General features: G+C 47.5%; 1 protein-coding gene across 7 annotated transcripts in view; it reads left to right on the top strand.

Moving 5' to 3' along the window:
- ZMYND11 (zinc finger MYND-type containing 11) overlaps positions 1 to 25,314 on the top strand; it is a 244,278-nt gene that overhangs the window by 150,545 nt on the left and 68,419 nt on the right. For all 7 annotated transcript variants that reach the window (XM_033931574.1, XM_033931578.1, XM_033931573.1 and 4 more), the window contains one exon: positions 10,099 to 10,167. In XM_033931574.1, the coding sequence (XP_033787465.1) occupies positions 10,099 to 10,167 (69 nt within the window). The remainder of the gene's footprint in view (positions 1 to 10,098; positions 10,168 to 25,314) is intronic.

Below are 25,314 nucleotides of genomic sequence, written 5' to 3'. Positions count from 1 at the left end.
CCCTCCTCAACTTTTTCCTTCTGCGAAGGGAAGGTGTCTTTATCCCAGGACAAGCAGGCAGCATATTCTTAACGCATGGGTGACGTCACCGACGGAGCCCCGGTACGGACACTTTTAACTAGAAAGTTCTAGTTGGCCGCACCGCGCATGCGCGAGTGCCTTCCCACCCGACGGAGGAGTGCGTGGTCCCCAGTTTCTTCGTTTCCGCGGAGCGAAGAAGACGCATGTGTTTTCAACGGCTGTTGAAAAATCTGATTTTTGCCTTCCCGCTCGCAAAATTTTCTTCTTTTTTGTTCTTTTCCCTTCGGGTTTCTTTTCTGTTCTAAAAAAAAAAAAAAAACAACTTTGCTTTTTCTTTTTTCTTTCTTTTTCAGGCCGGCCCCGGCGGGGCCTGTTGCCACCATACAGGCCTCCGGTTTTGATTTTGCGGAGGCCGTGTTTCCCTTCATGCCCCCTCAGCCGGGCTTTAAGAAGTGCCAGCGGTGTGCACGCCCGATCTCTCTCACTGACTCGCACAATTGGTGCCTACAGTGCCTGGGTCCAGAGCATCGGGCTGACATCTGCACCCGCTGTGCTACTCTTAAAAAACGTACATTAAAAAAGACAGATCCAACAGAATATCCTTTTCGGTACCGGATCTGCCATGGAATCGGCCGCGCCGTCGACAGCACCGCAAAAGTCGGCACCGACTACTTCGACGACGCCTGATCCTTCCTCGGGGTCGCTGGCACCAGGTAAGCCGGCTAAGAAGCCTTCCACTTCCCTTGAGCACCCTCCTGCCACAGCGGCGACGCCGGTCCTCCCGGCATCGCGCCGACCCCGAAAACGCTCCGCCCCGATTTCGGTGAGTGCCTCGTCATCGGCCTCCTCATCGCCGGGGCATGGAGCGACACCTATGGTACCGAAAAAGAAAAAAGCGGTACCAGTGCCTCCTCTGGACGACCGAATTGCGGCCATACTCCAAAGCCAATTGCAGGAGCAACAACTCCAACACTTGTTGCCAGCAATGTTGGCCCCACTCCTTCCGGTACCGGACCGGCCCGAGCCTCGCACCATACCACCGGTGTCGACACCATCGGTACCGTTGAACACGTCCATGCCGGTGCTTGCGGCTGAACCACTCAATCCCCCCGTGCAACCACGCTCTGACGCCGACCCTCCCCGACGTCAAGACCGACACCGGTCCTCCCGAGACCAGGACCGGCACCGGTCTTCCTCCCCCGGTACCGTCTCGATGCGCTCTGGCAAATCTCTCTCTAAGACTCGCCACACTGAGCCATCCACACCACCGTCCCGTCCTGCGCACACCGACGTCAGGGACCCGGACTTATGGGAAGAATCCCCACCCGGTACCGATGATGAGGCTTCATCAACGGACGAGGAACCCTCGATGGTCGATACCAGTTCCAAACCTGAACAGTCCTCATTCACTAAATTTCTAAGGGAAATTTCGGCGGCTCTTTCTATCCCGTTGGAATCCAACTCTAAGAAGTCCCAGGCTTTTCTTGACGCCTTAGACTTCGAACAACCCCCCAAGGAATTTTTGAAGTTACCCGTCCACGACATCTTAAGGGAAACTTTTTACAAAAATTGGGAAAACCCTCTCACGGTACCGGGAGCCCCTCGAAAACTGGATAGTTTATACAAGGTCATTCCTATCCCGGGGTTCGACAAACCTCAACTACCCCATGAATCCCTTCTAGTGGAGTCCACCTTAAAGAAAATCCAGGGCTCCAGTGTTTATGCCTCCACCCCTCCTGGCAGAGAGGGCAGAACGATGGATAAATTTGGCAAGCACCTTTATCAGAATTCCATGCTTGCCAACAGGGCTAATAATTACACCTTCCACTTCTCCTTCTACATGAAGCATTTGGTGCAACAACTCTCCTCCTTACAAAAGTACATCCCTGAGCGTAAGGTCCCTGTTTTTCAACAACAAATTTCCAGTTTATTCCAACTCCGGAAATTCATGGTGCGCTCCATTTATGACTCTTTTGAGCTGACCCTTCGAGCATCTGCCATGGCTGTTGCCATGAGGCGCCTGGCCTGGCTGAGAGTTTCTGACCTCGACATTAATCACCAAGACCGCCTGGCTAACGAACCTTGTCTTGGTGATGAACTCTTTGGGGAGTCCCTGGACTCAACTACCCAGAAACTCTCGGCACACGAGACCAGGTGGGATACCCTGATCAAACCTAAGAAAAAGACTCCACCTGCTCACCCCTATAGACAGCAGTCTTCCTACCAACGCAGGTTCTCGGCCAGACCTCTCAACCCGCCTCAACAACAGCCTCGCCGACCTCGTCAACAGCACCAAACTCAAGCGCGCTCACAGTCTCACCAACCTGCCAAGCCTCTCCCTCCGTCAAAACCATCTCAGCCCTTTTGACTTTTTTCTCCAGGGCATAGCCAGCCTCCCACCATCATTGCCTCTTCCTCAGCCGATCGGAGGACGCCTTCAACTCTTCCTCAGCCGTTGGGAAGTCATCACATCAGACCTGTGGGTCCTCAACATCATTCACCACGGCTACTCTCTCAACTTCCAGACTCTTCCAACAGACAATCCTCCCATAGAGTCTGTTTCTCACTCCTCCCAATCCCTCCTTCTTCTCAATGCCATCGAAGAGGTACCTCCAGACCAAAGGGGTCAGGGCTTCTACTCCCGCTACTTCCTGGTTCCCAAGAAGACTGGAGACCTCCGTCCCATCCTCGATCTCAGGGACCTCAACAAGTGCTGGTCAAGGAAAAGTTCAGAATGCTCTCCCTGGCCACGCTTTACCCTCTTCTCTCTCAACACGACTGGCTATGCTCCCTAGATCTCAAAGAAGCCTACACTCACATTCCAATCCATCCGACTTCACGTCGCTACCTTCGATTTCAGGTTCAGCACCGTCACTATCAGTACAAAGTGCTACCCTTTGGCCTCGCATCATCACCCAGGGTGTTCACCAAGTGTCTCATTGTGGTGGCGGCCTTTCTCAGGTCCCACAACCTCCAGGTGTTCCCCTACTTGGACGATTGGTTAGTGAAAGCACCTATGTCTCCTCTTGTGCTACAAGCCACTCAGCACACCATCTCCTTCCTCCACCTCCTGGAGTTCGAGATCAATTACCCCAAGTCGCATCTGCTTCCCACACAACGACTTCAGTTTATTGGAGCCGTCCTCGACACCACTCTGATGAGGGCGTTTCTCCCCTCAGACCGCCAACGGACCCTGCTCCACCTCTGCCGTCAGGTGTTCCTTCGTCGCTCCATTCCAGCTCGGCAAATGATGGTCCTCCTGGGCCACATGGCCTCAACGGTCCATGTGCTTCCTCTGGCGCGACTCCACCTCAGGACACCTCAATGGACTCTGGCCAACCAATGGTCACAGACCTCGGATCCTCTTTCTCATCCCATCTCTGTGACATCGTCTCTTCAGCAATCTCTTCAATGGTGGTTGAACTTCTCCAATCTTTCCAGGGGTCTACTCTTTCATCTACTCCCTCACTCCATGATCATAACCACGGATGCCTCCCCTTATGCATGGGGAGCTCACCTGGGAGATCTTCGCACCCAGGGACTCATCAGGAGCGTCAACCCATCAGGAGCGTCAACATCACATCAATTTCCTGGAACTCAGGGCCATGTTCTATGCTCTCAAGGCCTTCCAGCACCTTCTCTACCCTCAGGTTCTTCTCCTGTGCACAGACAACCAAGTCGCCATGTACTACATAAACAAGCAAGGCGGCACCGGATCTCCCCTCCTCTGTCAGGAGGCCATCCGCATCTGGACCTGGGCCACGGCCCACAGTCTCTTCCTCAAGGCTGTCTATATCCAGGGCGAACAGAACTCCCTGGCCGACAATCTCAGCCGCATCCTTCAACCTCACGAGTGGACTCTGGATCCTCCCACACTCCGCTCCATCTTTGCTCAGTGGGGCACTCCTCAGGTGGACCTCTTTGCAGCTCCTCACAACCATCAGCTGCTCCAGTTCTGCTCCAGACTCTTCTCTCCTCATCGTCTGGCCCCGGATGCATTCCTGCTCGACTGGACGGATCGGTTCCTCTATGCCTTCCCTCCACTGCCTCTGATGTTGCGGACGTTATTCAAACTCCGCAGGGACAGAGCCACCATGATTCTCATCGCCCCTCGGTGGCCTCGCCAACACTGGTTCTCCCTCCTGCTCCAGCTCAACTCCAGGGAGCCCATTCCTCTTCCTGTGTTTCCTACTCTACTTACGCAGCAGCATCAGTCTCTACTACATCCCAATCTGTCCTCGCTCCACCTGACAGCTTGGTTTCTCTTGGGCTGACCTCTCCAGAGAATCTGTCTCAGCCTGTCCGTCGCATTTTGGATGCCTCCAGGAAACCGGCCACCCTCCAATGTTACCATCAGAAGTGGACCAGGTTCTCCTCTTGGTGTCTACTGCATCACCACGATCCCACCTCGCTGGCGGTGGAAACTATACTGGACTATTTGCTTTCTCTCTCCGACGCTGGCCTCAAATCTACCTCAATCAGAGTCCACCTCAGTGCCATCACTGCGTTTCATGAGCCTATCCTCGGAAAACCGCTCACAGCTCATCCCCTGGTTTCCCGGTTCATGAGAGGCCTCTTCAATGTCAAACCACCTCTGAAGCCTCCTCCAGTCGTCTGGGACCTGAATGTGGTTTTATCAGCCCTCATGAAACCTCCGTTTGAGCCTCTTGCCACTACTTCACTCAAATTTCTGACGTGGAAGGTGCTTTTCCTCATTGCCATCACCTCTGCCAGGAGGGTTAGTGAGCTGCATGCACTGGTTGCCGACCCACCTTTCACTGTTTTTCACCATGACAAGGTGGTTCTGCGTACCCATCCTAAATTCCTTCCCAAGGTGGTCTCGGACTTCCACCTCAACCAATCCATTGTGTTGCCTGTCTTTTTCCCTAAGCCCCATTCTCATCCTGGGGAACAGGCGTTACACACGCTGGACTGTAAGCGTGCCCTTGCATACTACCTTGACCGTACCAGGGCTCACCGCTCGTCCCCTCAGCTCTTTTTGTCCTTCGACCCTAACCGTCTAGGTCGCCCTGTCTCTAAACGGACGCTTTCTAACTGGCTTGCTGCCTGCATTGCGTTCTGTTATGCTCGGGCCGGTCTCTCACTGGAAGGTGCTGTCACGGCCCACAGGGTCAGAGCTATGGCTGCTTCTGTGGCTTTCCTCCGTTCCACGCCCATCGAGGAAATCTGCAAGGCTGCCACTTGGTCCTCAGTTCACACGTTCACTACTCGCTACTGTCTGGATACCTTCTCCAGACGGGATGGACACTTCGGCCAATCTGTGTTACATAATTTATTTTCCTAATGGCCAACCATCCCTCCTCACTCTCTGTTAGCTTAGAGGTCACCCATTCGTTAAGAATATGCTGCCTGCTTGTCCTGCTTACCGTAACAGGTGTTATCCAGGGACAGCAGGCAGATATTCTTACGTCCCACCCACCTCCCCGGGTTGGCTTCTTAGCTGGCTTATCTTAACTGGGGACCACGCACTCCTCCGTCGAGCGGGAAGGCACTCGCGCATGTGCGGTGCGGCCAACTAGAACTTTCTAGTTAAAAGTGTCCGTACCGGGGCTCCGTCTGTGACGTCACCCATGCGTTAAGAATATCTGCCTGCTGTCCCTGGATAACACCTGTTACGGTAAGTAACTGTGCTTTTTCATCTGCTCTGCTGAATATTTATTATTTTTGGGTATTAACATTTTTTCAAGTCTTTGGTGATTTAGAGTTTCTCAACTCAGTCCTGGAGTACCCCCTTGCGAGTCAGAGTTTCAAGAAATCCACAATGAATATGCATAATCTTGATTTGCATACACTGCCTCAATTATATGCAAATTTCTTTCATTCATATTCAAATGCATACACTGCCTTCATTATATGCAAATTTTTCATGCGAAGTCAAAACCTGACTGACAAAGGGCTACTCCAGGACCAAATTGAGAAACACTGCTTTAAAGCTTCCCAGTAGTCCTGCGTTGGCTCTGTCTGGGAAAAGCTGCAGACTCAGGGTTCTAAAGTCTCTAGCTGGGCGGGCCACCCTTGCTGCAGGGCACCCGTCTGGCCAGCCTGCCCTAACACTTGGATCAGCTCAGGGTTTATCCCCTGGAAGTATGCTCATCTGATTTCATTTGGAGTGAGTGAGCGCAAGCTGGTTTTGGGCCCCATGTTGGTCGGGAGACCTTGCGAGTGCGCCACCCCTTGAAGAATCTTGTGGAGACTGAGGGGTAGAGTGTTTCAGGCTGGTTCAGCCTGTGTAAAATTTAACCTGAAGAGACAAGCCCCTGGATATCCTGCTTGCTTGAGGCAAAAAAAGCTTTTCCTCTGTCCAGCTACAGTGTGAGCTGATGCAGGCGCACAGCACATGGCAACACAGTGAGTACAGCCCATTACTGTTTATGAGAAACATTGGATTGGAGTTGAATTGAGGGTTTTGAACAGTTCCTGGGGCTTCCTTGAGGGTTCCCCTCCCCTAAAATCCTGTTTTTGATGGGTTTTGTCCATTTGAAGGACCTTGCACTGGAACTATGGCAAGTTGTAAACTGTATACTATGTATTAGAACCCTAATATGTGTCAAGTAGGATAAATTCAGTGCAAATTGTAACCTGTTAACTGTATATTAAATATGTGTAACCTGTAACCTGTTCTGAGCCCTTTGGGGAAAAATGGGATACAAAACGAATTAAATAATAATAACAGCTTATATACCGCAGTACCGTGAAGTTCTATGCGGTTTACAAAAGATTGAGCAAAGGTACAAATTGACTGACTACAAGAGGGTTAGAAGAAAGAGAATTAAAAGGACAGGAAATTAATTGTTGAGGAGAAAGTGATCAATAGGACAAGATAATCGCTATTTAGGGGAGAGAGATAAGTGGATCAGTTGTCTAGATGCTTTAGGAACAGGTGTGTTTTTAGACGTTTCCTAAATTCCTCATAAGTAGAGGGCGAAAGTAATTGTTCTAGGTCTTTACCCCATGATGCTGCTTGGTGTGAGAGAAGGTGTTCATGGTATTTTTTCAGTTTGCAACCTCTCACTGGGGGGGAAACAAAGTTGGAATGTAAACTTCTCTTGTGTCTGTTGGCTGAGAAGGAGAAAAGGTCAGTAATGTATTTAGGGGCAAGTTCGTGTAATGCTTTAAAGCAGAAACAGGCAAATTTGAACTTTACGCGTGCCTCCATCGGCAGCCAATGTAGCTGCCGGTAGTAGGGTGTCACGTGGTCAAATTTCTTTAGTCCAAAGATCAGTCTAACTGCTGCATTTTGCATCAGCTGTAGGCGTCACATATTCTTTTGGGAAATTGCCAAATAGGCGATGTTACAGTAGTCAAGCAGACTTAGTATATTTCCCTCAGTCCATTTTTGGTGCCAAAATCGCTGCTGCGGTGGCCATCTTAGATTTCCTGATTTTATTTTAAAAACCTCCCCCTACTTCAGAACACCTTGTTTGGGTCTAGAATCAGTCAGAAAGGACTCCACAGGTGATTTAACCACTATATCATATCAATTTTGTGCTGGATGGGTGCCTGAGGAGCAACCGTGTGCCGGGGCACATGAGAATGGGGAGTGGGACCATAGGGCTTAATCCCCCGGGATCCTCCAGAGGCAAAGACAGCTCAAGAAGTGGGACATAAATTCCTCCTAGAGCCTTCTACTGGCTATATAGCTAGCCAGCAAAACCCCCTGAGAGGACTGTTTTCTTATTCTTTGTGACTCTGTGCAGCGCTGCGTGCGTCTGGTAGTGTGTTAGAAATAATTAATAATAGTAGTAGTAGTAGTCCTAAAAAGGTCTTACGGGAACTCAGGTCAGATTTTTGATTCTGATTTGTGGCCATGTATGAAGCCTATGTAAAGTACAAACAATCTCGAGGCCCAGCTGAGGCTGAGACGATTAGCACATAAAATAGTTTATCCCTGCAGAATCTGGCTCCTTTTCGAGAAAAGGGACGACAGGAGCCTGGGACCATTGGGGATCTGAGTCTATGCCTCTTCTCTCCAGAAGTGCCTCCTGTGTAAGGGAGACAGGTTCTTTCTTGTAGGGGCAAGGACAGCCATCTGACTTAAACGAAATCAGATGATTCCTAACCTGCCATTCTGTCTTGGACATGTCTGTAGTACTGGACAGCTGGCTTCTTTCCATGGCCTCTAGCAGGAGCTCAAATAAAAGATCACCTGTCTCAAGAAAACAGGGGGTGTCCGCAAGACCCCTGTGACTATTAGTGCAGACGGCACTCAAGTAGGTGAACTGTATGTCATCTTGTTATGGGTTATAACATGTTCATCATTGTTTATGTTGTTGTTCTTTGTTGTATTATGAGCAGAACATTGCCGTTAAACTTATTCATAATGGTAAAAAATATCACATTACTCATTTTCTGATTAAATCTCACTGACTTCCCATTAACCACCGCATTACTTTCAAAATTCTATTATTTGTATTCAAAACCCTTGATACTAATGAACCCCAATTTATCAATAATGCACTTATTCCGTATAGTACATCACGTTCCTTTCGGTCCACCAACCTAAAACTCTTAGTGGTTCCTTCCCTGAAAATTATTGGAACTCGTCGACAAGATATGTTTTTGGTAATAGCACCACAACTTTGGAACACTTTACCTCTGCAATTGAGAGAGGAAAACAACCTGAGTCATTTTAAAAGTAATTTAAAAAGCTTTCTTTTTAAAGACACTTTTAATTTATAAATTATATTTAAAAGATTTTACTTCACCCATTACATCTTTACCTTCCCCCTCCTAATTTTTTTCTCCTCGTTTACGGTTCTTTTCTATATCCTGGAAAATACTGAATTGTAGTTTTGCCCTTTTTTTGCCAAGTGTTTCGGTTGGTCTGTATGTCTGTCGGTTCTAACTACTGTTTTAAAAATAATTTTTTTTATTTTTTAAAAAACATGTTTAAATAAATGTTGTCTTTTTATGCTATAACTCGCTTAGTAAAAATTAAGTTAAGCGATTCATCAAATTAATATAAAACTTGAAACTTGTTTCTCAGGGAGAGTCACCATAACCATTCTCCAGGGCTGACCACCTGCTGTGATACAAACTGAGGAGTACAGGACAGCCCAGGGAGAAGGGAGGCAGATCAGAAAAATACAGATGAGGCTCTCTACACACACCCCACAGGTGAAGGTGCATAAACCTACTGGTTCAACACTGATGCTCCTATCTCTTAGAAAGATTAACAAGGTAGATATATAATCTTCCCTTTTTACACAGTTACATTGGTTGTCCATTCATAAAAGAATTAAATTCAAATTGCTTATTCTTACATTTCATGCATTTCACACAGGGTTACCATTGTATCTTTCTTCAATTCCCTATACACCCTGATGTGTTCTCTGGTCACTTGATTCCAATAGATAGGTCTGCCTAGCATTCAGGATAACCAATTTTAAGTCAACAAGACATTCAGCTTTTTATTTTTTGGCCCCTACTCTTTGGAACACTCTTTAAGACATTATTAGGGCTGAACAATCATTTCCACATTTTAAGACTTTATTAAAACTTATCTTTTTTCACAAACTGTATAAAACTGGTTGGTGATTATGGTTGGGTTTCCCTGAAGAAGCAGACAAAGATAGAGGTTTGAGAGAGTCAAGTTATACATAGTATTGAATCACCATTTATATTAACTATGCTATTTTAATAATTTGTAATATTGCTTGGGTGGATTGCGTGATTGAATGTTTATTTTCACCTTTCCTATATGACATTGGCATTCTTTTCACTGTTGTGTTTCCTTTTATAATTTGTAAAGACGGGATATCAAGTCAATAATTAATAAGAATATTCTACTCTTTCTGTATTTTAATATTTGTTCTGGTCGAAATGCACATGCATTGTTATAATCATAGCTAATCTAATCTAATCTAAACCTTAAGTTTATATACCGCATCATCTCCATGAGCTGTGTTTTCTGTTACTATTCTGTCTAAATGGAGTACAAAATTTGAAAAAAGTTATTACTATATGGCTTTTATAAAATCAGATTACAAATAATCAGTCATCTATTTTTTATTTTTTTTTTTACTAATTCTTTTTATGTAATTTTCATTTTCATAGCAAAAGGTTACTCAGGAGCCAAGATCAAAAAAAGGGCGTCGGAATCAAAATATGGAACCCAAAAAAGAAGTAAGTACCTTATGCTATGTGTGATCATCTTCATGTATTATTTTGTTGTAAAATAAAGTTTGGTGTTAATTTGGTTTAGGAAAATTGCTAGTAAATAAAATTTCTTGTTGTACAGTAGATTTTTCATATATGACACAAGTAAGCCATTATGTCCTTGATGAGGAATTCATTTTTTTATATTTGTGTTTTCCAGATTATTGTTGGGGTCTAGATAATTTAAAGACATGTTAATGTCTTTTTCCTTTTTAATGTATGCAATATTTTTCAGCAAGGGTTTTCCAGTGCAATAGGTGTGTCATTTCTAGACAAGCAGGTTATCTCCCCATGACCATGAGCCATATGCAGAAGAAATCCACTCCGGATTTTTTTCTGTGATCCTCCTACTTTATAGTAGGAGCACTACTGCCACTTGTAGTTTTTCCCTTTTACACGCGAGCCAGAAGGAGTGTTTTTGTTCTGCTCTCTCCTTTTCCTTGTTTTATTCGATGTTTTCGATTTTTACTCAGTGTTTTTAAAAGCTTGGAGTTTATCACCTTTAGTGTCAGCTCTGCCTGCGTAGAGAAGAAGCAGATTGAGGTCTGCAGCTGAGAGGCCGATCCCTGGTGGTATCTGTTAGCCAGTCTGCACAAGTATTTTGGAGCTTAGAGCTGTCCCCACTTACCTTCCCTCATCTACTGCTTAGCAGGGATTTGAGCACAAGCTGTTAGGCTTCCGTAGGAGGCTCAGCGGTGCCTCACAGGGTACCTGATGCATTTTTCATCTTCCTCGAAGGTCAAGCAGTCAGTCTTCTCTGACAATGCTGTAGCGGTGGCATATATCAATTGACAGGAATTCACCAAGAGTGCATCTCTGTCTGGAAGCTCACATACTCTTTCACTGGTCAGAACATTATCTTCATGCGCTATTGGCAACACATGTCGTGGGCATGGACAATGTTCAGGCTGACTTACTCAGCACACATACCTTGGATCCAGGCGAGTGGATGCACACAGCTTGGGAAACAAGATACTGGAGCTGGAAACAGAAATAAGGAATGCCGACCTGGATGTGGTGGCAATATCTGAGACCTGGCTCACAGATTCACACGGGTGGGACATGGTCATACCAGGTTACAACCTGCTTCGCCGGGACAGGGAGGGTAGATTGGGAGATGGTGTTGCATTATATACAAAGGATGACATTAAGGTCACAAGGATCACAGATGTCCAATACACTGGGGAATCCTTTTGGGTTAATTTGGCCAGAGGGAAGGACAAATGCCTGTATCTCGGCGTTATTTACAGACCCCCAAGACAACAGGATGACCTGGATATGGAATTGATTGGAGATATAGAGAATATCATCTTGCGTGGGGACACGGTATTGTTAGGTGACTTCAACATGCCTGATGTGGATTGGGGCACACTTACCGCTGCTTCCGGCAGCAGCAGGAGGCTATTAAACTCTTTGAAGGGAGCACGTCTCAGGCAATTGGTGTTGGACCCAACAAGGGATCAGGCAATACTGGACCTGTTGCTTACCAATGGTGAAAGTGTCACAGAGGTCTCGGTGGGAGACACATTGGCCTCAAGCGACCATAACATGATATGGTTCAATCTTAGGAAAGGCTTCACTAAACCTGCCACACTGACCAAGGTCCTCAAATTCAAGGACACAAACTTCCAAGAGATGAGTGACTTTGTTCACCAGATGCTACAAAGCCAAGCAGAAACCAATAGTGTGGATGAAATGTGGTCGACTCTGAAAGCCACCATACAGAAGCGACAAACTGTTATGTTAAGCTAGTAAGTAAACGCCGTAGAAACAATAAACCACAGTGGTTCACTGCGGAGATCTCAGACCTAATCAAAGAAAAGAAAAAAGCATTCATCTCTTACAAACAATCAAGGGAACAGGACTCCAGGGCAGAATACCTGACCAAATCAAAAGCCGTCAAAACAGCAGTCAGGGAGGCTAAATTCAACATGGAGGAATCTCTAGCAAAGAACATCCAGAAGGGAGATAAATCATTCTTCAGGTATATCAGTGACAGAAGTAAAAACTCAGGGGGAATAGTATGTCTAAGGAAACCAGACGGAGACTATGTGGAAAAGGACTCAGAAATAGCCCAACTGTTAAATGAATACTTCTGCTCATCTCTTCACCCGAGAAGCTCCGGGGCATGGCCCTCAGTTACAGACAAGGGCTGACTCAGTTGACCTATTTAGCGATTTCAAATTTATGCCCAACAGTGTCCACGTTGAGCTGTCCAAGCTCAAGGTTTACAAGGCAATGGGACCGGACAACCTGCACCCCAGGGTACTCAGGGAGTTGAGTGATGTCTTGGCGGAGCCACTGTCGGCGCTCTTCAACCTCTCCCTTAGTTCAGGTAGCGTCCCGTTGGACTGGAGGAAGGCTAACGTCATTCCACTCCACAAGAAAGGCTCCAAGACAAAAGCGGCAAACTACAGACCAGTGAGTCTCACATCAATAGTGAGCAAACTAATGGAAATTCTTATCAAACACCAATTAGATACGATCCTGAATGAAGAGAACCTACGGGATCCCTGTCAACATGGATTTACTAAGGGGAGATCCTGCCAATCCAACTTGATCAGCTTCTTTGACTGGGTGACGGGGAAGCTAGATGTTGGAGAGTCCCTGGACATCATATACCTGGACTTTAGCAAAGCATTCGATAGCGTTCCTCATCGCAGGTTACTAAGCAAGATGGGTTCCATAGGATTGGGCGACACATTGACGAAGTGGGTTGGGAACTGGCTTGGAGGTAGGGTTCAAAGGGTAATGGTGAATGGCGCCCCCTCTGAAATGATGGAGGTGATCAGTGGAGTGCCCCAGGGCTCTGTCTTGGGCCCGATACTGTTCAATATCTTTATAAGGGACTTGGCAGAAGGGCTCCGAGGTAAGATAACATTATTTGCCGTTGACGCCAAACTAAGCAATGTAGTGGGCAAAAGCACAATAGATAAAAATTCAATGCCCGACAATATGATGCATGACCTACTCTTACTAGACATGGCAGCTCAGCTTCAATGCCAAAAAATGCAAAGTTATGCACCTGGGTACCCAGAATCCATGCAGGACTTATACCCTTAATGGCGAGATCCTAACAAGAACGGTTGCAGAACGAGACTTAGGGGTGATCGTCAGTGAGGACATGAAGGCTGCCAATCAAGTGGAGCAAGCTTCTTCCAAGGCAAGACAAATCATAGGTTGCATACGCAGGGGTTTCGTCAGCCTGAAGTCATTATGCCTTTGTATAGATCCATGGTGAGACCGCACCTGGAATACTGTGTGCAATTCTGGAGGCCACATTACCGTAAGGATGTGCTGAGGCTGGAATCGGTCCAGAGAATGGCCACCCGGATGGTCTCGGGACTGAAGGATCTCTCGTACGAAGAACGGTTAGATAAATTACAGCTATACTCGCTCGAGGAGCGCAGAGAGAGGGGAGACATGATCGAGACATTCAAGTATCTCACGGGCCGCATCGAGGTAGAAGAAGATATCTTCTTTTTCAGGGGTCCCACGGCAACAAGAGGACACCCATGGAAAATCAGAGGCGGGAAACTGCACGGTGACACCAGGAAGTTCTTTTTCACCGAAAGGGTGGTCGATCGCTGGAATAGTCTTCCACTTCAGGTGATTGAGGCCAGTAGCGTGCCTGATTTTAAGGCCAAATGGGATCGACACGTGGGTTCTATTCGCAAAGTAAAGGCAGGGGAGGGTCATTAGGGTGGGCAGACTGGATGGGCCGTGGCCCTTATCTGCCATCGATTTCTATGTTTATTGATGGCAGGGTTTCAGGCCATTATTCAGCACTGGGGTCGTCCACACTTTGACCTCATGGTGACGGTGGAAAAACAAGTAAGCCAACAGATTCGTCAGTCGGGGATTCAAGCCCAGAAGCGAGGGCCTAAAAGATCTAGTCAAGCTGTGGTCTCGGAGCATCTTGTATGTTTGTCCACTGGAAGAAGCGTCCCTCTTGGACACACTTTTTCTGGTAGCGATAACCTCAGCGCAAAGTCTCCCTAGACACTGTTCCTTCTTTTCTGCCAAAGATGATTTTGGCGTTTCATGTTAATCAAGAGATACGTTTACCTGTCTTCCAAACTACATGTTCTAAGAAACAGGACTGCATTTTGAAGAAATTGGAGGTGAGACAAGTGCTTCTTTGATATCTAGAGGTCACCAACAAGTTTAGAGACACTAACCATCTGTTTGTGATGACTCATTCGATTAAGCGAGGTGCGCCTTTTTCCAGATGGATCCGTAAGGCCATTTTGTCAGCCTACATTATCTGTGGGAAACAGTCCCCTGTTACTTTTATGGTGAATTTGACTAGAATTGTAGCTTTGTCATGGGCAGAGGCTAGGGAAGTCTTCCTAGAGGAGATTTTTAGAGCTGCGACATGATCCAATCTACATAGATATGCAAAGTTTTACAGGGATTGCTTTTGCATGTCCCACTTGTCCAGAGTGACACACCTATTGCACTCGAAAAAGAGATTATGTCCTTACCTTAATCATATCTTTTCTAGGAGATAGGTGTGTCATTCTGGACCCCCGCCCTGTCCTTCCTGCACCTACCTACTGTCTCATTCTGTTTATGCTTCTCCAAGTTGGTATCTTGGATGCCAGTCATCCCTTTAGGCCCTGAAGAATTCTGTATAATATGTTTATAATGTCTACAGGGATACTACTTAAGCTCCTTTGATGCTTCTGTTGGCTGTTACTTTTGTTCATTGAGTGTTCAAGTATTACCATGTTTCGGAAATTTCCCATTTTTGTCCTTAACATAATTTCCATGGAGCTTTTGTTTGCTTGGGTACTAAGTGCAGATGGCAGCAGAGCTCCCAGTTAAGTAGGAGGATCACATAAAATATCTGGAGTGGATTCTTTCTGCATATGGCTTATGGCCATAGGGAGATAACCCGCTTGTCCAGAATGACGCACCTATCTACTGGAAAAGATACTATCAAGGTAAGGACATAATTTCTTTTTATCAATCATCAGAAGAAATTACAAGTAAAACAAGGTATTATATTTATTATGTAGAAAAGTGGATTTCCAACCATGTTTTAAAGTTAAATAACTGAATAAATTAAATTTTTATTGCAAGACAGGAGTGATGGAATGACAATATTATTAAAGTAAATAATCCCAATTTAAAAAAAAAATTTAGGACTCACATTATAAGGATCTCTAATGGGCACACAAATTAATCTTAGGGCCCATTTTACAAAGCCGTGGTATCAAATCCCAACATGGCAAATAATTCACAGCCCATAGGAACTAAGTAGGCTATGTTGCTTTGCCATGCAGGAGTTGTTACCGCAGCTTTATAAAAGGATCCGTTAGTGAAAAAACTTTTTTTTGTACTGTCAACCCCTCCCCCCAACATATACACACTTTTTTTTTTTTTTTTTTTTTTAACCAAGCTGTGGTAGAGGTTTCTAACGCAGGCCAGAGCACTAAATGCTCCAATGCTCATAGGAATTCTATGAGCATCAGAGCATTTAGCACTCTGGTTCCCAGTAGAAACCTACTGTGGTTTAGTAAAAGGGAGAATTAGAGTTTGCAACATTCTAGATATTTCTGCTTTTTTCTTAGTAGTTTAGAGTCTGCTATTGTATGTTAGATTATTGAAAATTATCTATGCAGGCTGTTTGAAAACATATCTGAAAAATTTCAGGTATTAAAAATACCTGCCCATTTAGTTTTCTCAGCTCGCAAATATGTTAGAGTGACTCCTCTTCTGCTGAACTTGCATTGACTTTCCATAGAGGCTCAGATCATTTTCAGAGTTTTGGCAAAGTTGTCAGCTTACTCCATCTCTGCTTGCAGGATGCTCTGGATCAGACAATGAGCTGGTGATTCCACTTTCAAGGCTAGTTTGGCTAGACTGCCCTTTAAGGAGCAGTTATTGTTTGGCAAAGGTCTTGGTGACCTCATGGATTCTGTGATGGGCCGTCGCCCTAAGACTCTGCCTCTAGAGGTTCTGGTTACTCAACTTTTCATGGCTCACAATGATCCCGACCATATGCAAGGGCCTCATCACAGAGATTTTCAGAGGGCTCCCGACAACAGTATGCTGGCTAAAGGCATTTCCAACCTTCAACCTCCCATTCTGCACCCTCTGCCAAGAAGGCACAATGACACCAGGCCAAGGGATGCCCCTCTACAGATAGGGGACAGACTCTTGGCATTTCTTCCCACCTGGATTTGCATTGCGTCTGACCAGTGGGTCTTGGGCATTATTCGATTGGGCTACAAACTGGAATTTTCCTAGCTTTTGACAGATTGGTTTATAGATTCTCCTGCAGGTCGCCTAGACAGAGAGCTCAAGGTTCAAGCCACCATTCAGCGCTTGCTGGATATTCAAGATACAGAGCTGGTGTCGCCCGAACAATTGGGCTCAGGCAGATACTCTATATACTTTATTGTACCAAAGAAAGGCTCTGAAGATTGGAGGCCTATTCTTGATCTTCAGCATGTGAATGCGGCTCTTAGGGTTCCACGCTTTAGCATGGAAACCGTGCATTCGGTCATTGTAGCATTGGCCCCAGGAGAGTTTCTTGCCTCTGGATTCTTATTTTTCCAGCCCACCGCAAATTTTTGGGTTTCATGTTCTAGAACAGCATTATCAATGCTCAGCTTTGTTTTTTTGGGCTGGCAACAGCGTCCCGGACCTTCACCAAGGTGATTGTGGTTGAGGTGGCTTACCTGCGGAAAATGGGTCTCCGGGTTCATCCTTACTTAGACGACTGGCTGATTGAGCTCCTTCATCTTAGGGATGGTACACGGTGGAGCAGGTGCTCCATGTGCTGGAGGACTTGGCCTAGATTCAGAAAGAGCAATCTGATGCCCATGCAGTCGCTAGAATATCTTGGAATCCTCTTCAACACAGCTGCAGGCTCCGTCTATCCACCAGAAGTCCGCAGGCAGAAACTGTGTGCCCAGATTTCTTTCCTTCTAGAGCAGCCCACTCCTTCAGCATGTAACTATCTTCAAGTTCTGGGATCCATGCTTGCCATGTTGGCTGTAGTTCCATGGGCAAGGGCGCACATGCGTCCTCTTCAACATGCTTACAGCCCTGTCTTACTTGGACTCTGGAAGCTTGAGCAAGCATAGACTGGTGGTTTCTCCCACAGTCGCTCCACAGGGGTGTACTACTGCAAATTGCCTCCTGGTTTGTAGTGATGACAGATGCCAGACTTCGGGGATGGGGAGCGCACTGCAATTGTTGTCCTATTCAGGGGTGTTGGACGCCCCCTCAGCAGATATGGTCAATCAACAGGTTGGAGCTGAGAGCCATTCGGCTAGCTCTGATGAGATTGCAGAAGACTCTGGAGAGCCAAGCGGTCAGGGTCTTCTCTGACAATGCGACAGCAGTAGCCTATGTAAATCGCCAGGGAGGGACTAAAAGCACTCCTCTGGCTCAAGAAGCCCACCTTCTTTTTCTTTGGGTAGAACAGCAGCGCATGTAGCAGGAGTCGACAATGTTCAGGCAGATTTCCCCAGTAGATAAGACTCTGGATCTGGCTGAGTGGATTCTGTCCACAGTGGCATTCCAAGCCATAGTGTGGCACTGGGGTCGACTGCATTTCTACCTAATGGCCAAAGCAAGAAACAATAAAGTGGATTGTTTTCTTCAGTTGAATATCCAAGCCCTGAAGCGAGGGGCTTGATGCTCTGGTGCAGCTGTGACCTCTTTGGCCAATGATAGGCCGTGCCATTCGGCAGATCGCAGTCCATCTGGGTGAAGTCATTCTGGTGGTTCCAGATTGGCCTCACAGATCATTGTACGCAGATCTGATGCATCTGAACAGGGATCGCAGCCTTAAACTGAGCGTCCATCTGGACCTACTCACACAGGGTCTAGACAGCATGGAGGATCCAGGTCACTTTGCTCTTATGGCATAGCTCTTGAGTGTGCAGACTTAGAGCACAAAGGATATTCTCCTCTGGTTATTGCTACTCTTCTCAAGTCTTAGAAGTCGTCCACAGTTTATGCTTATGCTAAGGTGTGAAAGGCCTTCCAACATTGGTCTGTCCAGGCCCAGGTGGACCCTTATTCAGCTTTGATCTCACTAATTCTCTCCTTTCTTCAGGCTGGCTTGGATAAAGGCCTCACTGTGGAATCTCTTTGCATTCAGGTGGCTAGGCTCTCGTTTTAGATCCGGGATCGTCAGTCCTTGTTGGCGTTTTATCCTGATGTCTCTAGATTTCTGAAGGGGGCTCTTCATGTCACCTTTCCCTTCCTGGGACCTTATCCTGGTGCTGTCTGGCCTTACCAAGGCTGCTTTTGAGCCCCTTCGAGAGGCTTCCCTCTTGGACTTGATTCTCAAGACTATTTGTCTGGTTGCCATTACTTCAGTGCAGCGTGTGTTGGAACTACAGGCTCTTTCTTGCAGAGAACTGTTTTCTCTGTATCTCGGAGACTGGGATTTCCCTACTGACGGTTTCTTCCTTCCTGCCAAGGGTGGTTTCAGCTTTCTATGTTAATCGGGAAGTGTGTTTGCCTTCTTTTCAGCCTATTGGTTCTAGGACACAAGATCGCCTGTTGAAGAAACTGGATGTGCGCATAGTGCTGCTGTGTTATCTGGAGGTCTCTAATGAGTTTCGTCTCTCTGACCATTTGTTTGTGCCGATTCATTCGGTTAGGTGGGGCACCCCCGCTTCCAAGGCCATGGATTATGTAGGGCCATTTCATCAGCCTACATTCTGTCTGGGATACAGCTCCGTTTCTATCAAGGCACATTCTACCAGGAGTGTGGCTTCATCATGGCCGAAGCTAGAGCTGTCTCCCCTGAGGAGATTTACAGGGTGGCAACGTGGTTTTCTTTTCACATGTTTGCCAACAGTACCAACAATAAATCTGCCCAGTGTGGTCTGACAACATCTAACCTAGTTCAGATCAAAACCTCAACCTTTCCTGATCCAGTCCAAATCAGTAACTTCAATTCCGGGTTGATTAATTCAAGGTCCCTTAAAACCAAGTACACCTGCTAAATGATCTCTCGTAATAATCTTGATTTACTTTGTATTACGGAGACCTGGTTATCCAATGGCAAGGAAGCCTATCTAAAATTTGCATGCCCTCCTGGTTTCTCTTATCATTTCTTACATCGGTCAAGGAGAAGAGGCGGTGGTGTAGCTATTGTTCACCACCAAGATTTAATTTTCGATCTAGAATTCTCCTCTAAAACTGCCACATTGAATTCATCCAATTCAAATTGAAAATGGATGTTACCTTTGACTGTCTACTACTTTATCTCCCACTCCCCATTACCCAGGATATTTGCTCTTCTGTTCAATCCTTGAGCTTTGACTTCTGTACTTCTACAGATATTCCTAGCATTCTGTTTGCCCTTTTTGCTGCCACCACACATGGTGTGGACGGCTTCATCAACTTGTTGATCAGAACTCCCAAGTCCTTTTCCTGGGAGGTCTCTCCAAGTACCGACCCGGACATCCTGTATTTGTGCATGAGATTTTTGTTACCGACATGCATCACTTTACACTTATCCACGTTGAACCTCATCTGCCATGTCGATGGCCATTCCTCGAGCTTGATTATGTCACATTGCAGATCTTCGCAATCCCTCTGCGTCTTTACTACTCTGAATAACTTCGTATCATCCGCAAATTTTATCACCTCGCTCGTCGTATCTATGTCCAGATCATTTATAAAGATGTTAAAGAGCACGGGTCCAAGCACCGAGCCCTGCGGCACCCCACTGGTGACGCTCTTCCAGTCCGAGTATTGTCCATTTACCCCCCACTCTCTGTTTCCTATGCTCCAGCCAGTTTTTAATCCACGTGAGTATTTCACCTTACAATTTTCTGAAGTAGTCGTTCATGCGGAACCTTGTCGAACCCTTCTGAAAATCCAGATATACAATGTCGCCCTTGTCTATCTGTCTGTTTACTCCCACAAAGAAGTGCAGCAAGTTCATCAAACACGATCTGCCTTTGCTAAAACCGTGCTGACTGGTCCTCATCAGCCCGTGTCCATCAAGGTGATCAATGATGCTGTCCTTTATCAGTGACTATACCATCTTTCCCGGTACTGAGGTCAGATTCACCGGTCTGTAGTTCCCTGGATCTCTCCTCGAACCTTTCTTGAAGATCGGTGTAACATTCGCCACCTTCCAGTCTTCCGGAATCTTTCCCGATTTGATCGACAGATTGGCTATTAGTTGAAGCAGCTCAGCTAATGGTCCCTTTCAGTTCCATGATGACCCTCGGATGGATGCCATCCGGTCCTGCGGATTTATCGCTCTTAAGCCTACATACCTCCTCTAGACTGACCGTCAATCCTTTCAGCTTTCCGTCTTCATTTCCAGCATATAACCTGATGGGTTTCGGTATGCTGTGTACATCTTCTTCGGTAAATACAGATGCAAAAAATGTGTTCAGGTTGTCAGCGATTGCTTTGTCCTCCTTTAGCGCTCCCTCATCCAACGGTCTCACCACTTCCTTTGCAGTCATTTCCCCTTAATATATCGAAAGAACGTCTTGAAGTTCTTCGCCTCCTTGGCTATTTTTTCCTTGTAGTCTCTTTTGGCCCCTTTTACCGCTTTATGGCACCTGCGTTGATATTGTTTGTGCTTGTTCCAGTTTTCATCCGTTTTTGACCTTTTCCATTCCTTAAATGAAGTTTTCTTGTCTCTGATCGCTTCCTTCTCCTCTACAGTGAGCCACACCGGTTCTTTGTTCTTTTTCCACTTGTTGATACGCGGTATATATAGATTTTGCGCCTCGGTGACTGTGTCCTTAAAAAGGGACCAAGCTTGCTCTAGCGTTTTTACAGTGCTTATCCTCTTCTTAATCTTCTTCCCTACCATGAGTATTATCCTTTCGTAATTCCCTTTCGGAAGTTCAGTGCCATGGCTGTCATTTTGGACCGATGTTTCTCCCCTGCGTCCAGATCAAAGCAGATCATATTGTGATCGCTGCTTCCCAGCGTCTCTTCTACTTCTACTTCTACATCTTGTGGTGGTCCTCGCAGGCCATTTAGAATTAAGTCCAGAATTGCATTTCCTCTAGTATTTTCCTTGACAAGTTGTTCCAGGAAGCAATTGCCTACAGCATCCAAGAACTTGGTCTCTCTAATGCAGCCGGAGGTGCCTAGGTTCCAGTCTATTCTCGGATAGTTGAAGTCACCCATGATAACTGTGTTGCCTCCCTTGCAGTTGCGTTTAATCTCGTCTGTCATTTCTCCATCAATTTCTTTGGACTGCCCTGGGGGTCGGTAGTAGATGCCGATCTTCGTTTCCAGGCCATTTGTTCTTGGAATTTTGACCCATAGAGACTCTAACTTATCCGTCAGTTGTTGCATGTTCTCTCCAGCAGATTCAATTTCCTCTTTGACGTATATGGCAACGCCCCCACCTTTTTGAGCCACTCTGTCTCTGCGGCATAGTTTGTATCCCGGTAGCACAGTGTCCCAGACGTTTTCCTCAGTCCACCATGTTTCCGTGATGCCTATGATGTCAGCGTTATCTTTTTGTGCTATGGCTTCTAATTCACCCATCTTATTTGTAAGGCTCCTTGCGTTTGTGTACATACACTTGAGTTTGCAGCTTTTTCCTTTCTTGCATTTCCTTCCCTCTTGTGTCCTTTTCGATCTCTCTTGCCTGTAATCCGGTGAGTCTTTCCCTCTATCTCTTGCACGGTATCTCTGGATATACCGGTTCCCAAACCATCGACTCTCTCTCGACTGTCTGCTTTCCCCTTCTTCCTAGTTTAAAAACTTGTCCACTTCTCTCTTGATGTTGCTTGGAAGTAGCTTCGTTCCGTCTCTGCTGAGGTGGAGTCCATCCTTCCTGTAGAGCTTGCTCTTCCCCCAGAACGTTGTCCAGTTGCACATGAAGTGGAATCCTTCTTCCTCACACCAGCGCCGCATTCACGCGTTGACTGCTTGCAGCTCCATCTGCCTCTTCTCATCTGCCCTGGGTACCGGCAGGATCTCCGAGAATGCTATCCTCTGCGTTCTGGTCTTCAGCTTCCTTCCTAGCATCCTTCAGTACTTCCCTATTGTAGTTCCTATTGCTCACGTTGTTCGTCCCCACAAGGATCACCATCGCCGTATCTTCTTCTTCCACACTGTTGAGGATCCTGTCGATGCGTCTCACTATGTCTTCTACCTTGGCTCCCGGTAGGCAGGTCACCAGCCAATCAAGTCTTCCTCCCGCTATGTGGCTGTCAACTTGTCTGATGATGGAGTCGCCCACGATGATTGCTGTCCTCTCTATCTTCTCCTGATTCTTCAGCCTCAGGTCCGTGTCCCTGGTGTATGTCCATCTCTCCTGCCACAGGTCCATATCCTTCGTTCTCGCTACTGTATCACCCATTATCCCAGGACAAGCAGGCAGGTATTCTCACTAGGGGGTGATGTCATCAGACAGAGCCCCGGTACGGACGTCTCACAAGCACGTGTTGCTTGTAGAAACTTAAAAGTTTCTAGATGCCCGCACCGCGCATGCGCCGGTGCCTTCCCGCCCGGAGGTCCGGGCGTGTCTCCTCAGTTCTTTTCTTTCCGCGGAGCTGAGAAGTTCAACTTCATCATGCGCTAGCTGAATTCAGTTAAATTTGCCTTCCTTGTCCGCGTTTTCGCTTTCTTTTAATTACAGTTAACAGTACTTTTCTTTTTCAGTAAAAAAAAAAAAAAAAAAAAAAGAAGATTATTTCCTCCGGCGGGTCGAACGGGCCGGCCACGTGGCTCAGGCCCACTGGCTTCGACCTCGCGGCGGAGATTTTCCGGCCTATGTCCCGGCCAATCACCGGGTTTAAAAAGTGCAGCAAGTGCCAACGCGCGATTTCACTCACGGACCCTCACCGGCGCTGTTTGCAGTGTTTGGGCCCTGACCACATTCCGAAATCGTGCAGGCCTTGCTCTACCCTTACGGCACGCTCATTCAAGCGGCGTTGCCTATTGTGGGAATCGATGTTCAAGATGGACGCAGCTAAGGATCCCTCAGCCTCCACTTCATCTGATACCTCCCCGGTTCGGGCGAAACCGGTATCGACCCCTCCTGCATCGAGTGTGGTGAAACCGGCATCGTTCATCCCGACACCAGCCACGAGCTCGACGTCGGTGCCTGCCCCGGTCTCCTCGGTTCAGGTACCTCTTCCTTCCACAGTGCCACCAGTGGTCATCAAAGTGCCGAAAGCTACTAAGCAGAAGCACTCGGCCTCGAAGGAGCGCGATGACCGTGCAGGAGGACCCCCTTTCGGTGCGGATCCCTCCTTATCGGCTTCGCTACGGTCCGTGCTGGAAGCTCAATTCGTTGAGCTTATGCAGACCATCGGACCCGGGTTCATCGCTGCCATACAGGGTGACCTCCCGGTACCGGTCCAAAGGGGCGGTCCGCCCCCTCCCCCTCCTCCACGCCGTTCGACCTCGAAAACCGACGAGGACGAACGGGGGAGGGCGGCGATGCCCACGCGGCAAGCCTCGCTTACCGATATGCCGCCATTAGAACCCATTACGCCTCCGCGCCAACATGGGACCAGACCTTCGATCGATACTCAAAGCCCTGGGCATAGTCAGGAAGAGTTCTTCCGTACTCCTTACCAGACTTGGGTAGCATCGCAAGAATCCGCATCGCAACCCCAGTTGCGATCCACCGCTTCCAGCCCTATCCACCACTTGGGGGCCTCGGGAGACCATGCTATGCACAGACGATCCCGATCCCCGTCCCGCCACCGAGACGGGCACCGATCAAGACACTCATCCTGGCACTCTTCACGCCATTCGGAGGTGTCACCGCAGAAAAAACTGCAACGTAGGGGATACTCCTCATCAGAGGTGTCCCCTCCGGGGGGCCCGGAGTACGAGGAGACACCGGTGCCCGATTCTCCTTGCCACTCCCCGATGTCCATGGACCTGGAGGCCTCCTCCTCCTCCAGCCCGTCCCACAGACCGACGCTGGCGGATCAATTGTCCTTCTCATCATTCCTCCGACAAATGGCGGATGATCTGGATGTGACCCTTGACACGGGCTCCCGATACTCCAAAGAGTATCTGGACACCATGCATTTACCTAACCCTCCAACGGAGTCGCTTCGGCTCCCCCTGCATAAATTGCTGGATCAGACCTTCATGCAGTGTTTCGAAACACCGTACTCCATACCGGCGATTCCCAGCAAACTCGATGCTCGATACCGCATCATGCACCATAAAGGGTTTGAGGGCCCTCAACTCTCCCACCAATCCCTACTGGTCGAGTCCTCTCTTAAACGCTCTCATCCCTCCCAGGTCTACGCCTCTGTACCGCCGGGCCGAGAGGGGAGAACGATGGACAAATTTGGTAGAAAATTCTATCAAAACTCCATGATGGCGTCACGGGTGCTGAACTACAATTTCTTTTTCTCTTCCTATCTGGAGTTCTTCTTGCCGGTGCTCCGCAAGTTCACTCCGTTCATAGACAACCAAGCTCGATTCGAGTTCGAGGAAGTGGTAGCCTCCCTCTCCCAATTACGCCTCCAGCTGATGCAATCCTCCTTCGATGCATTCGAACTCTCGGCACGTGCTGCCGCAAGCGCGGTAGCCATGCGTCGCCTGGCATGGCTCCGTACAATCGATATGGATCCCAACCTCCAGGACAGACTCGCCAACGTACCATGTGCTGGAGCTGACCTGTTCGATGAGTCTATCGAAACTGTTACCAAGAAGCTGTCGGATCATGAAAAATCTTTTCAATCCATCCTGCGGCCCAAACCCAAACCTCAACAGTCTCGACCTTCCAGGCCACCCCTGATTTACCAGCGGCGTTACATGCCCAGACAAACGCCTGCTGCGAGACAACCTACGAAGAGACAACCTTCCCAGAAGTCTCAACAAAAACCTCAGCCACCGGCTGCACCTAAGGCTCCCCAGCCCTTTTGACTCCCCTCCCGGGAGCATAACCGACACCGTTCTGCACTCAGCCTCTCCCATAGGGGGCCGCCTCCATCTTTTTTACCATCGATGGGAGGCCATAACCACGGACCTATGGGTCCTTACCATCATAAGAGAAGGATACTCCCTTCAATTCCATCGGGTCCCCCCGGACCACCCTCCAAGAGAGTATCCTTCAAGCTCTACGCAGACCGCCCTTCTTCTTCAGGAAGTCCAAACCTTACTTCAGCTTCGGGC

The sequence above is a fragment of the Geotrypetes seraphini genome, chromosome 2, assembly GCF_902459505.1.
Source record: "Geotrypetes seraphini chromosome 2, aGeoSer1.1, whole genome shotgun sequence".
NCBI classification, from domain to species: Eukaryota; Metazoa; Chordata; class Amphibia; order Gymnophiona; family Dermophiidae; genus Geotrypetes; species Geotrypetes seraphini.
This window is presented reverse-complemented; position numbering and strand designations above follow the sequence as displayed.